The following is a 13,295-nucleotide window of genomic DNA, read 5'->3' on the forward strand; positions in this document are numbered from 1 at the left end:
GCATCTAATAATTAATCCTCTTCAATTTTCAAGCAACTGGTAACTAGTATTAGAAAACATAACTAAACTGAAGCAAATTAATGTAGAGAGGATTGAAATTATCTGTTTCTTCCAGCAAATCATTCCTTTAATTTATAGGGACAATCCTATGAATCATACTGCAAAGTATCATAGTAATGTAAAGTATCATACTGTCTATACTCACTGTTCCATTTCCTACTCTCTCATTCCTATTAGGTTTCTACACACACTATTCTATAAAAACTGTTCTTCAAATGACTTCTTTATTGCTAAATCCAATGATGAACTTTCAGTTCCATTGTGGCATGAGCACTCTACGATCTAACCTTAATGATGATTACAACTAAAAATTTTGGACAAAACAAAAAACATCTACCATAAACTGAAATATAAGCAAAGCAGCAGATAATAGAGGGAAGCCAAAACTTGAAGAGGTGACCTTCACAAGAGTGAGTTTCCCATTTTTCCCCTATGTTGTACCCCACTCTATAATTTCTCCCTCCTGATGTTCATGTCCTTGGGTAGTCCCCCTCTTGTTTCTAACCAAGAGAACATGGCAAAGGTGATAATATATACACAATTATGTGCATAAAATTGTAGTAGCTGTCTTGCTGGTGTTTCTCTCTTCCTTTGAAGAAGCAAGCTACATGTTATGGGTTGTCTGTGTTAGGAGACCCATTTGGCAAGGAACTGAAGTGATATTTGATATTTATGACCTGAGGGCAGCCTTTAACCAATAGCTGGCAAGAAATTGAAGTCCTTCATCCCACAGCCACAAGGAGCTAAATTCTAACAGCAAAAGCAAATCCTTCGCTGATTTTGCCACAGATTAGACCACAGTTGCAGCCAACATCTTGATTGCATTATTTTGAGACCTTAAGCAGATGACTCAAGAAAGCCATTCTTAGACTCATGGTCCACAGAAATTCTGAAATAATAAATGTACATTGTTTTAAGCCCCTAAGTTTTTTATGCAGCTACAGAAAATTATTTCACATGGCTCTACCCTGAGAGGGCCTCGATCATGGAGCAGCACAGAGCCACCGGCAATTAAACCTCTGAGAGAAACTCCAGTCAAGTTATGAAATGAGAAAATGCAGTCCATGAAATCCAAAGTGTCAAGAGGGAAATCCCAGAGTGGAGAGCCAGAAAATAGGGTATCTGTGTATGAACTGGCACACATTTCAGGGTCACATTTCAGGGTAACCCAAGTTCTGTATGTATGAAACTGACCTAAATCAAAGGAGCAAAGGTTTAGAGACCTGAACTGAGATATGACTATCTGCACAAGTCTCAAACTCCTATACTATTCATGTGCAAAATAGACCCAAGCCAACATAAAAAAAGTTGGAAAAACTGAATTGAGATTTGAACCATTATCCACAGAAGGCAAAATACAAAATTAGAACTTAACCAAGTCATGTGCTAAGACAAAGTATCAACATTTTACACAAGATAATAAGATCCAGAGACTACATAATAAATATTCACAATGTCCAAGATACAATCCAAAATTACTTGACGTGTGAAAATAAAACAGGAATATATGACCAATTCTCAAAAGAAAAGATAATCAACAGTTGTCAGTGATCAGATAACCTAGATGTTGAAACTATCAGAAAGACATTGTAACCTGTGTTATATGAGATAAAGGAAAATACACTTAAAAATATTGAAAAGATTAGGATTTTTTAGCAGAGAAATAGAAACTAAAAAGGAACCCAATAGAAATTTTAAACATGAAAAACACAATATCTGAAACAAAATACTCCTGGTGTGGGCTCAATAGTAAAATGGAAATGATAGAGAAAAGAGTAAACTTGAAGATAGATCAATAGAAATTATTCAATCTGAATAATAGGAAAAAACATTGATTAAAAATTCAACAAAGCCTCAGGGACTTGTGGTACAGTATCAAAAGGTCATACTTATGTACTTATTCACATGTGTATCTATGTCTATATCTATCTATATATAATTAAAGTCCGAAAATGAGAGAAGAAATTGGAAACAGAATGTTATTTGAAGAAATAATGGCTTAAAATATCTCGTATTTAGAAAATCTAATGGTCATTCTCAGTCCTCAGCTAAGTTGACCAATCAGACACATATGTCACAGCTATTCACTCTCTCTTCCTTGAAATTCTTTCTCCACTTGGCTTGGAGGATATTACATTCATAGAGCTTCCCACCTACATACATCTCTGGCAACTCCGCCATGGTCACCTTTGCTGGCTCTCATCTCTCTGACCTATAAACAATAGAATGCTTTGGGTCTTTGGCTACTATTCTCTGACTACTCTAACTTCTTAGGTGATTTTACCCAATGTCACAGCTTTAAGTACCATCTCTATGCTGACCCTTCCTAAACTTATATATCCAGCACAGACTTATGAAAATTCCATATTCATGTATTCAACTGCCTACTCCATATCTCTACATTAATGTCCAAAAGATGGCTAAAATGTAATAGTTCTCAAACTGAACTCCTGATCTTCTCCCATCTCACCCAAACTTGTTCCATCTAGTCTTTCCCATCTCACTTCAATTCCTCCCAATTGCTCCAAGCCAAAATCTTTAAAGTCATCTCCTATTTCTTTCTTGTACAATACGTACCTAATCAGTTGGGAAATATTGGCTCTGCCTTCAAAATATATCCAGAATGTGACCCTTTCTCATCACTTCCATTGTAACCATCCTCTCATCTCAAATTATCTCTCGCTTCAAATATTTCAATAGCATCCTAAGTTTTCTCCCTGTTTTCAGCCTTGTCCTCCCTCTTACAGTCTGTTCTCAAAAGAGCAGCCAGAGGGATTTTTAAAACCTAGGTTAGATGACATCAGATGATATCAGGTATTTTCAAAATGGTTCCCTAATTCAAAATAAAAGACAAAATCCACACAATTGTTCAAAAGACTCTACACAGTCTGGCATCCCCCCAACTCTAACAATCACCCCTCCCACTCCACTACCTTACTTCTCCGACCTCATTAACCACACTCTCTCCTTTCTCTCACCATTTTACTTAGTTCCCTCAGTGAGCCAGAGGTGCACCCACCCCACAACCTTTCAATTTCCTATAATCTTTCTGCCTGATACATTTTTCCCTCAGGTATCTTTCTGGTTGGCTCCTCACCTTCATTAGGTCTCTGCTCAAATATATCCTTCTTAGTGAAAAAGTTTCCCCTGACCATCTTATTTAAAACTGCAACTCGTTACCATCACTGCCTAGTCTCGCACTCCTTATATCGTGTTCTGTTTTTATTGATGTTTTTATTATAATTCTTCCTATTACAACGTAGGAGATTTTTGTGTGTTCACTTTTGTATGCTAATACAAATGGTGACTGCGATAAAGAAAAAAGGTCATTTCTTTAGTAATTACTATATCCAGGCACATAATAAACTAAGTGCTTTACATCGATTATCATGCACTCCTCACAACAACCCTATGATGTACATGCTATAAATCTTAGTTTACAAATGAGGAAACTTAGGCACAGAGAGGTTAAAAAGCCAACCTTAGATCACACAAATAATAGTTGGCAAAGCTGGGATTAGAATCCATACCACCTGATTCCCAGGTCCATGTCTTTAACCATAATGTTACTACAAAAGGCACTCAATGAGTATTTGCTAAGTAAACAAATGAACAAGTGTATATGCTTCAATTCTTTCTAAAAACATGAGTATGTGGATGGAGCTTTATGAACATAAAAAAGACTAAAAGAATATACAGAAAGGTACCAAGAACAGTTATGTTTGGTATGATGTAATCGATGTTTCTATTTCCTTTTTTAGTGGATCTATATTTTCAAATTTTTCTATAGTGAGCTGTATTGCATTCGTAATTTATTAATTACCAAAAATGTCATGTTACAAAATAATAGAAATGACATGAAACAGTGTAGATGAGTGAGATAAATCAGCAATTACAAAACATTATAAATAGATTGATTCTAATTTGGGGGAAAATGAAGAGAAGAGAAAAAAGAGGGGAAGGGAGGGGGGAAGGGAGGGGGAGGGGAGGAGAAGAGAGAAGATAGCGAGAGACAGAAGAAAAAAGATGGATGAATGGAAGGCAGAGGAACGAAGGGAAGAGGACAGACACAAAGCAAAAATAAAGTGGAAGAAATGGGGGATAAGAAGCATAAATAAGTAAGTACACATTGATGGGAGAAAGACTAAAGGCGTGTTTGTCAAACTGCTAACAGCATTCTGTGTTATTAGAATTATGGATGACTTTCATTCACTTTCTTTAGGGAGAAGGGTTCAAATTTTTCTTACGAAACTTTTAAAAATGTTTCCCCTTAATGTCACTGTTTTTTTCGCCAATATTACAATATTTTTTTTCTCTAGAGACTAAATTAAGCCATGAAAACTCAACCTTTATTTTTAACTGAGTAAATCTCATCAACTTCCCATGAAGATTTCTTGATCCTAGGCGTAAAGTAGTAGTATTAATATGTTTAAAACACAAAATCGGCTAATAAAAATAATTACCTCAGCTTGTGCTTGTTGCCTTGCTAAAATTATGTTAAAAACATCTAACGTCTTCTCCAAATCCTATAAAACAAAGAAACATTTGTAAACAAGGAACATGATCATTAGATAAGAAAAAAATATTCTTTTCCTATGATTTCTAGGCTTATCTAGTCCACAAACAGTATTTGAGATGCAACAGAAGTTTAAGTATAAATTTGAATTTACACTTGGTTTTTACATTTTTAACTTTTGCAGTATAAGTTTTCTAAAAAAATAAATCCTCACTGAAAGCAAGATAAAAGAAAGAATTTTAATGAGACCATTACAATATACGGATAGCCATATATGAAAACAGAAACAAGACTATTTAGAAGGGAGACTTGTTTTAGGTATTATCCTTATGGTTCTTCTGACTCCCTCTATTCTACATTATTTTATAATCACTGCACTAAAGACACCATTATAAAGCACAAAATTTTAAATGTAAAATTCTGCAAATCATAAGTAATCTCAAGAAGAAATTGATTTGGGGGATTTCCAGAAAAGTATGTAAGAGGAATCTAATAGGTACGGAGTGACCTGTGTGTCAGGTGCTCTACGTGTTATCTCATGCATATCTCACAACTATGTAAGACAGATACTGTTTCCATTTTATATATGAGAACACCGGACCTGAGATGTTGAGAAACCTGATGCTTTTTCTAACATATAATACTAGTGATTAACACATATTTCAGAATAATAGAAATTCAATTAACCATTTACATTACAAATTTGTAACAGAAAGTTATATATAATAAAGATCAGATGATACTAAGCAAGTTATATATTCTGTGTAGTGTTTTTCTATATTTCAAAAGGGGGTAAATAAGACTCCTCCTGTCTTGAGAATAAGAGCTGTTTTTTATAAATAATACTTAGAACTCTCTTTTGAAAAGCTACTAACAAAACCAGTAATATACGCTTAGCTAATATTAAACAGCTCTGATACTGATTTTCTAACCGTTGTTGTAAAAACCAAACACATTTCTCCAAAGAGTTTACAGTAACCTCATTTTATCTGATACTAAGATAAGTGGGAAAGGCTTTTAAAGAAGGAAAAAACTGGGAAAAAATACTGTGCATTTTCTCATTAAATTTTCTCAAAAAGAAATCAGTTCTGTTCTTTCTAAAGTTACATTTTAATTCAAATTAAATTTAGAACAATTAACCCTAACAGATGATTTAACAAACAATACCTTTCATCAATATATGCAAGATATACCTGAATTTGTTTCTGTATTTCTTCAGAAACTTTACTCTGGGTTAGCTTGTTTTTGTAGGCACTTTTATAACTCTTGAGCAACTGCCTGTGCTTTTTTATGTTACTCCATGACCACATCTGTGTATACCTTCTTACGTGAACTTCAAGAACAGAATCAATTGCATATTTCCACCTGCAAATCAAATTTTTTAATACATATTTGAATTTAAATATTAAGTAAAAGCATGAAAATAGCTTTACCTTTTTAGATCTACATTGTTACATTTTTTGGTAACTGTTTTCCTTCAAGATTTCAGCAGTAATATTTTAATTCTCTAGTACAATTCTCTGACTTAAATAGATTATGTAATAAACAAACCACTCAAGGAAGAGGGATTATCAAAGGCATAAAACAACACATCGTGCAAAATTAACAGTACCAATATGGTTATAACGCTGAGTCCATGTAGATGACTAAATTTGGGCAATAAAACCGAAATATGTTCAAAGTCTGGAATGCTAAGTTAAGAATTTGGGAATAATCTAGGAACAGAAGAAAAAAAGAAAGTGTTTATTTTAAAAAGTAACAAAGACACAGTATAAAATATATCCCTCTCATGTCTATGTAAAAGAAATAAGTGACTTCGTTACATGGGTTTAAAGGTGTCTTAACTCTCGGAGTCCCTCCCCATATGATTATACGTTTCTCATTAAAAAAAAAAAATTCTGACTTACCATTGTCTACCATTGGTATGAAGTGGTAAATAAGGTTTAAATTTTCTGTAAGGGACATTTCTAACCATATAATCCACTGACTCCAAAAGGTCAATTATACTTAAGTACTATTAAAACAAAAACAAAGTTACAATGATTATATTGCACACATGAATAAACACCAAATTTTATTATTTTTTAATCTAATTTGACGCCAAATCCCCTAAACAATAAATATCATAGCTGCCTAGTAATGCAATAATATATTTCACTGAATTTAAGATATCATTAATTATAAGCTATAACATAATTTTTAATTTTCACTATGAAAGAGTGCTGCCAATTAAACTGTCATACCACCAATAATAACATACATCCTATTTTCAAATACCTTAAAGTGTGCAATAAATATGCATCTTAGATATAATATACTAATACAATAATACTGACACGATGAAATACTGGATCAGTAACTACTGACATAGAACATACTTGTTCCTAAAACTACACATTTTCCTATGGACAATCATTATAGCAGCAGCTATCTATTAGCTGATTTTCAAACTGCTCCAGAAAATTACTGCATAACTCAAGGAAGATAAGCTACTTAATTACCCATCTTACCATCAATAAAAAAAAAAAAAAATCTGTGTATATCTGGTAAATAGCTCAAATGGAGGAAAACACACACACACATGTAACATAACTATAGATAAGATAAAGAAAGGGACAAATGCAGCTTCTTACTATTTTGCTTAATGCATTTCTACTTAAGGGTTATCATATGGCTATTCAGCACTTAAAATGTGGATAGTATAAACTTAAATGGGTTGTAAGTAAAACATACCTCAGATTTCAAAGACTTAAGAAAAAAGAAAAGTATGTAAAATATCTTAACAATTTTTTATATTGATTACATAGTGAAAAATATATTTTGGATATGTTAGGTTACATAAAATGCTAATAATTTTATTAATTTCATCTTTTCTTTCTACTTTGCTGATGTAGCTACTAGAAAATTTTAAATTACACATATAACTTGCATTATATTTTTATCAGACTGCACTGAGCTAAAAGCTCAATTGGTTAAATCCCCTGTCCTTATATCACCTCCAGTTCTCCAAGTCTATTATCCAAACTCCCTGGGCATATAACCAAACTTGAGAAATAAATGAGAAAAGAAAAAAAAAAAGCTCCTAACACAGCTGTTCTAAAAATATAAGTAAATAATATTTAATATAAAAGTATCTGCCATTAAAATTTAAGAAAAAACACATGAAAATCTCCATTTACAATTTGGAATTAAATGAAAATAATGCCATTCACCGTAATTCATTGTTTTTCTACCAATAAGAAAAAGATCAGATAAAACTATTTCTTAAATTTGATATTCATTTTCTTTTTAAAAAATATATACAGTATATCTATTTTTAGGAGTCAAATCTCAACATAAGAAATCAAAAGAACCACCAGAACACTGGAATAATCACGAAGGACAAAAGCAGTTCAGATTCAAGGTCACTCAAAGTTAGAAATATCCAACTGAATCTTACCTGAGGTTTCGTCAGTTCAATGGCAATATTTTGTACTTCTATGTTCCAATCAAGTTTGGGTGTTTTGAGCTCTGTTTCTGCATAAGGATTCATATAGAGTTTTGCAGAGGCTGATATTGGCTGGAAAACTGTTATTGACATAGGAAGACATAAGATATCTTTATTTGCCCTTATATATGAATAATAGTAAATGATTATTATAAGAATACTGTCACTCTTAAAGAAAAAATGATCAAAAATATATTTTAAAAATCACTACCAAAAAATATTTAGGTATCTATTTATCTGCATAATACTATTTATCTGCATAATACCAACTGTCAAGCTCGTGCGTAAAGTGGAATCTCCAAGAAGGAAATTGGAGTCCCATGCTTCTACGTAAGAAATGTATAAAATAGAGATAATCTACTCTTGGTAATTCATTTTCTGTGTAAAATTAGGCTTCTCCTTGCTACAAGACATTCAATGATTTTGTTAGTCATTAAAAATACTAATACTAGGTAGGAAACAAAATTTGATTAATTTCTTGTTTAATCTGCTTATTTAAACAGAATTCAGAAACAGAACAATGAATGAAATGTATAATATGCAGAAAAAAATTACTATTTTACAATTTTCAAGATGATCATTACATATATAATCCAACAATAAAGAAAATATTCTTGAAATTGAGAAGTAGGAAGAAAAGGTATCTGAGGGAAGATAACAGAGCACAATAGTGTTAAATTTTTACTACGAATAGTATTAAAATTATATAAATTGTGATACCATAAAGTATTTACAATTTGCATAAGATTGTATAAAAATTTTAACTAATTTAGAAGTTATTTATAAGTGGAAGATGCCTCACAGTGAAGACGTAGATTTTTCTGAACTAGTTCTCTCATGAATGAAAATGCTTTCACAAACTAGCAGCACATGAAAACATAATTATAGTGACAAAACAGAAAACCCTTTATTATACTCTCATATAATGGCAATTAGCTATCGAAGGACATGAAGCAAACAATAGTGAATTAGAGTACAATGGAATATGGAAGAACATGAGCATGAAATTTGAGAATAAACATAAAGGAGTATACTAAATATAAATAAACCAATAACTTCTTTAGAATGAATTAGAAATAAAGAAAACAGATGAGGTAAATAAATAAGCAAGTAGCTTTGTTAGAGATCCATTTAAAAATAAATAAAAGTGAGGCTGCCAAGGAAAGCTCACTTAAAAAAATTTCTACAGTGGTTGGTTTCTCTTAACACTATAATAGTGACATGCTAGGGATGACCTGAATACCAAGATCTGAGAATTAGTTATTAAACTAAGCAAAGAAAATCTAATCCCTAAAACACAGAAGATGAAAAGAAGAAAACATGAAAGCTATGGCCACACTGCCCTTCTCTTTCCTACTCTCCAGCAGTGTGCATGTTATAATTCAAATATGCTGTATCATAAAACTAAGGTATAAAATTAATACTTTCTCTTTGTCAAAGTAACTTCACAGAAAAAATATATTAAAGTATTTAATGCCAGACTTTCTATAATAGGAAATAAACTTTTACCATTACTTACTATATTGATGGTTGAGGGGTATGTCGATACTTGTAAGAATTTCACTTTTCAGATGATCCTAAACAAAAAATGTGAATTATACGAAAATGAAAAATAAAATGCACACATATTCAAGCACACATACAAAAAAAAAGTATCTTTATTCCCCTCTTTGTAATTAGTAATCTATTAAAAAACAAACACTGAGCATTATCTGCAGGTCTATTTCTTTATAATAACATATAGAAGTAGATAATTTTAAAAATTCTAAATATCTAAAAACATTATAACATTGTGTTCCCCCCAACTTTAAAAAATATATATCTAACAGAAATATCCATGAACTAAGATCTCAAACACTTTCTAGACAAAGGTAAATTATTTGTTACAGTATCTGAGAAATAAAAGATAGAATCTTCTAATTAATTCAGTTCCAAAAATCCAACTCTCCTTTTCTCCTGTAAGTAAATAAGCAAGACTAAGATTGGCTCAGCACACTGGAGTTTTAAATTAATCTTTCGCTGTTTAGAAAGTCATTATCACAAATGCTTAATACATTTCCTAATGATAGATTCTTTAATTCTGAAAAGTATCATCTTTCTTTATAATAATCTTCAACTAATTGTTCCTATACTAAATACCACAAAGCAACCAGATGCTATCAAAATCAGAGTGTAAAAAACCATAAACACAGTTTTGATTTAATAGTACAGGTTCTTGTCTTGCTGTCTAGTGAATGATTTCACAAAGATCTCCAAAAACAAAATTGCTTTCTTTTAAGAAAGTGGCTCCCAAAACCCATGCTTCGTACTTCTGATTTAATTATATGCAACATGAAAAAGGACTGACATCCTGTTCTCATTAAGGACCTCTTATGGTGAACCAATTTAAAGAGTTCAGTTATAGCTTCCACATATGAACTGAAATTACCAAGATCTGTTCCCTTGACCCCTGGTAGGACATGCTGCAGTTTACGTTCCAGTAGGCACTAAGGCTATCGAGTCGGATAAGCTATAAAAGAAAAATGAAAGAGGTCAAGCAACTAATACATTAAAACTATGAATCAATATTAAAAAATTGTTCTCATGTTCAGTACCCCAAAATTATCCAATTGCCATTTTGAACTTTTAAAGTAAATTAAATAATGCAAAAATGGGGGGAAATACAATCATGTTTTTCACAGAGTTTATTAATCCAACATCTGCTAATTTGTGCTTCTAGGGATAATGTTTCCAAGGAGATTCATTCATTCAATTATCAAATATTTACTGAGAATTCAGTGTTTAACAAACCCTGTGACTATTCCATTAAATAAAAAAGACAATATTCCCCCAGTGGATGTGAACGGCTTTTGAAGGAGGGGTGAGGAGAGAGGAGTCTACAATCAACTAGGTGGGGAAAGATCCCTCTTGAATAGTTACAATTTTTATTAGTATATATAAAGTATTGTTAAGTCCTGTAGTTTAATACAAAGTGAAATATACTTGTTTAACTATATACAGTTTAATACCTTAGTAAGCAATCTTACTTGACCAAAGAATACATTTTCTACGAATCTAATAATAGCTCAATTAGTTAATGCTCCATAAAATACAATATGGAATGTATTAATTTTATCCAGTTTATTTATACGCTAAAAAAGCTAAACCTCAAAATAGGTAAGTGCTTATAAAAGGTCAGACAGATAGTAAGTAGCAGCACCAAAACTAGACCCTAGACATTGAATTCCCACTCCGATGGCATATTCCATCAAAGTTTCTTCAAGAAAATACATTATTTGTACCTAAGAAAATAACAAGAAATTTTTAATCTAGTCTAATTAATACCTTGTATATAATTTTATCTGCTTCATTTAATATGCATGGAGTCCAGTGTTCATTTGCAGTCTAAAAGAAAAAAAGAATAACTGTGAAATGAAGTGTATTATTCTACATATCACAAAACAGTACTCTAATATTTGTAAACTGTAACAAAATAACTTAAGAAGAAAAGACATTTGGCTAATGTTGGTGATTTGTTTCTTTACATATCTATATGACAAAATTGAAGGAATAGTGAAAATAGAATTGAGGAGGTTCTAATTTAACTGAATTTATTCATCCAGAAAGTAATTATTGAGCTACTATCTGTCTGAATCATGGAAGCAATTGAGTATGAATAAAAACAGAAAGCTAGCCTATATGCTACTAAAGAAGTTCTACAGTCTTTAAAAAAAGATCAAATAAATAATTATTGCAAAACGAGAAGAAAACCAGGATATGTAAATCACAACATGAGTATATTTCCAGAAAGTCAGCATGATCAGCAATGTCAAAACGCTGCCATGAAATAAACTAAATTAAACTTATTTAGCAGCCAGGATGTTACTGATGAACTTAAGAACCGTTTCAGTGGAGTAGTAGAGTCAAAGCACCATGAGTAAAGAGCAGCAGAAGGTGGGAAAATAAAGACAGCAAGATAGAACATTGTCACATAAAGTTTAGTTAGAAAGATGAGAAAGAGAAGGCAGGTAGTTAAGTGGGGCCTGGGTGAGGTGGGAGAGGGTTAAGGAGAGGCTTTTTAATTTTGTTATAAAGGACAGACTAGAATGTGTTTAAATGCTTTTAAGGAGTGAGGGAGGGATAGAGTTAAAGATTTAAGAAAGAGAAGGAAATTGATGGAAAAAAAGGAAGAAAGGAAGAGATGAAGGAAGGAAAGCTCCTGAGGACATGAGGGAGGATAGGATCCAGATCAGAGGTGGGAATATTCCCTTAGATATAAAGTTTGATTACAATTGGAAAGATGAAAGAAAGGAATGATATGGATACAAAAAAGAGTAAGTCTGCTCTTGTTATAATAGTCAATGTAATAGCTGAAGCAGGAAATAACTGAGCTGGCCATTGTGCCAAGTGGTTTATACATATAAACTACCTCATTTAATCATCACAAAAGCACTATAATTTATTTTATACTGTATCAGTGAATGAATGGAGGTTAGAGAGAAAGAGACCAATATGGTAATATGTTACAAGTGCTTTGATAAAATATAATGGGGAGCATTAAAGAAGGAATGATAAATTCTAAAAGGGAAATAAAAAAAATAAGAAACACAAGGTAATATCTCACACAAGTACTAAAACCTGAATAGACTGCCAAGCAGACAAAGGAAAGAGCGTAATACAAAAACAGTATGAAGAGTCTGAGCAAAGATACAGAAAATCCAACAACGGCATATACTTAGGAAGCTGTGCATCATTCTCATGCACTAATACACCTGTTATCAGTTAATGGCAGGTATTTTACTATTCTGCATTTTTCATTTTGTCTGCTAGAAGCTCAGCCTTAAACACTGTGCTCACTTATGACTGATGATGTGAGTCTAAAGTTTCTGGAACAGGTATCTCTCTGCTTTTTAAAACACAGATTCTGGTCTCTTTAAAGGTGTTACTGTGTATTTCTTTATTGAAAGCTACTTCAAATTCATTTTGGAAACCCAAAAGGGATAAACAGCATGTTAAACACTAGCTTCCTGACTCCCTATTCTTGTTTCTCTAGTTCTTATTCTTTAATGTTTCTGCTTTGGTCCTCAACTCAATATATATCTATACTTTTCTGTATGCATGTATCATTCTTAAGACCTCCATGAAAATGTCCTTTTTCTGTTTCTCTGACAGTTCGCTTCTCTTTCATTTTTCTTCTTTCCCTACTAAGGCCTTATCCATATAACTAATCATAAGGCAAACATGTACTGAGTA

At 32.2% G+C, this 13,295-nt stretch overlaps 1 protein-coding gene across 4 annotated transcripts in view; it reads right to left on the reverse strand.

Annotated features, from left to right (window-relative positions):
- Nucleotides 1-13,295, reverse strand: part of VPS13C (vacuolar protein sorting 13 homolog C) — a 149,910-nt gene that overhangs the window by 106,320 nt on the left and 30,295 nt on the right. For all 4 annotated transcript variants that reach the window (XM_016126854.2, XM_016126853.2, XM_016126856.2 and 1 more), the window contains 7 exons: nucleotides 11,388-11,447; nucleotides 10,492-10,572; nucleotides 9,583-9,640; nucleotides 8,016-8,143; nucleotides 6,484-6,590; nucleotides 5,770-5,941; nucleotides 4,524-4,586 (listed from right to left, as the gene is read on the reverse strand). In XM_016126854.2, the coding sequence (XP_015982340.2) occupies nucleotides 4,524-4,586; nucleotides 5,770-5,941; nucleotides 6,484-6,590; nucleotides 8,016-8,143; nucleotides 9,583-9,640; nucleotides 10,492-10,572; nucleotides 11,388-11,447 (669 nt within the window). The remainder of the gene's footprint in view (nucleotides 1-4,523; nucleotides 4,587-5,769; nucleotides 5,942-6,483; nucleotides 6,591-8,015; nucleotides 8,144-9,582; nucleotides 9,641-10,491; nucleotides 10,573-11,387; nucleotides 11,448-13,295) is intronic.

This window comes from Rousettus aegyptiacus, unplaced genomic scaffold (assembly GCF_014176215.1).
Source record: "Rousettus aegyptiacus isolate mRouAeg1 unplaced genomic scaffold, mRouAeg1.p scaffold_m13_p_3, whole genome shotgun sequence".
Taxonomy (NCBI): Eukaryota; Metazoa; Chordata; class Mammalia; order Chiroptera; family Pteropodidae; genus Rousettus; species Rousettus aegyptiacus.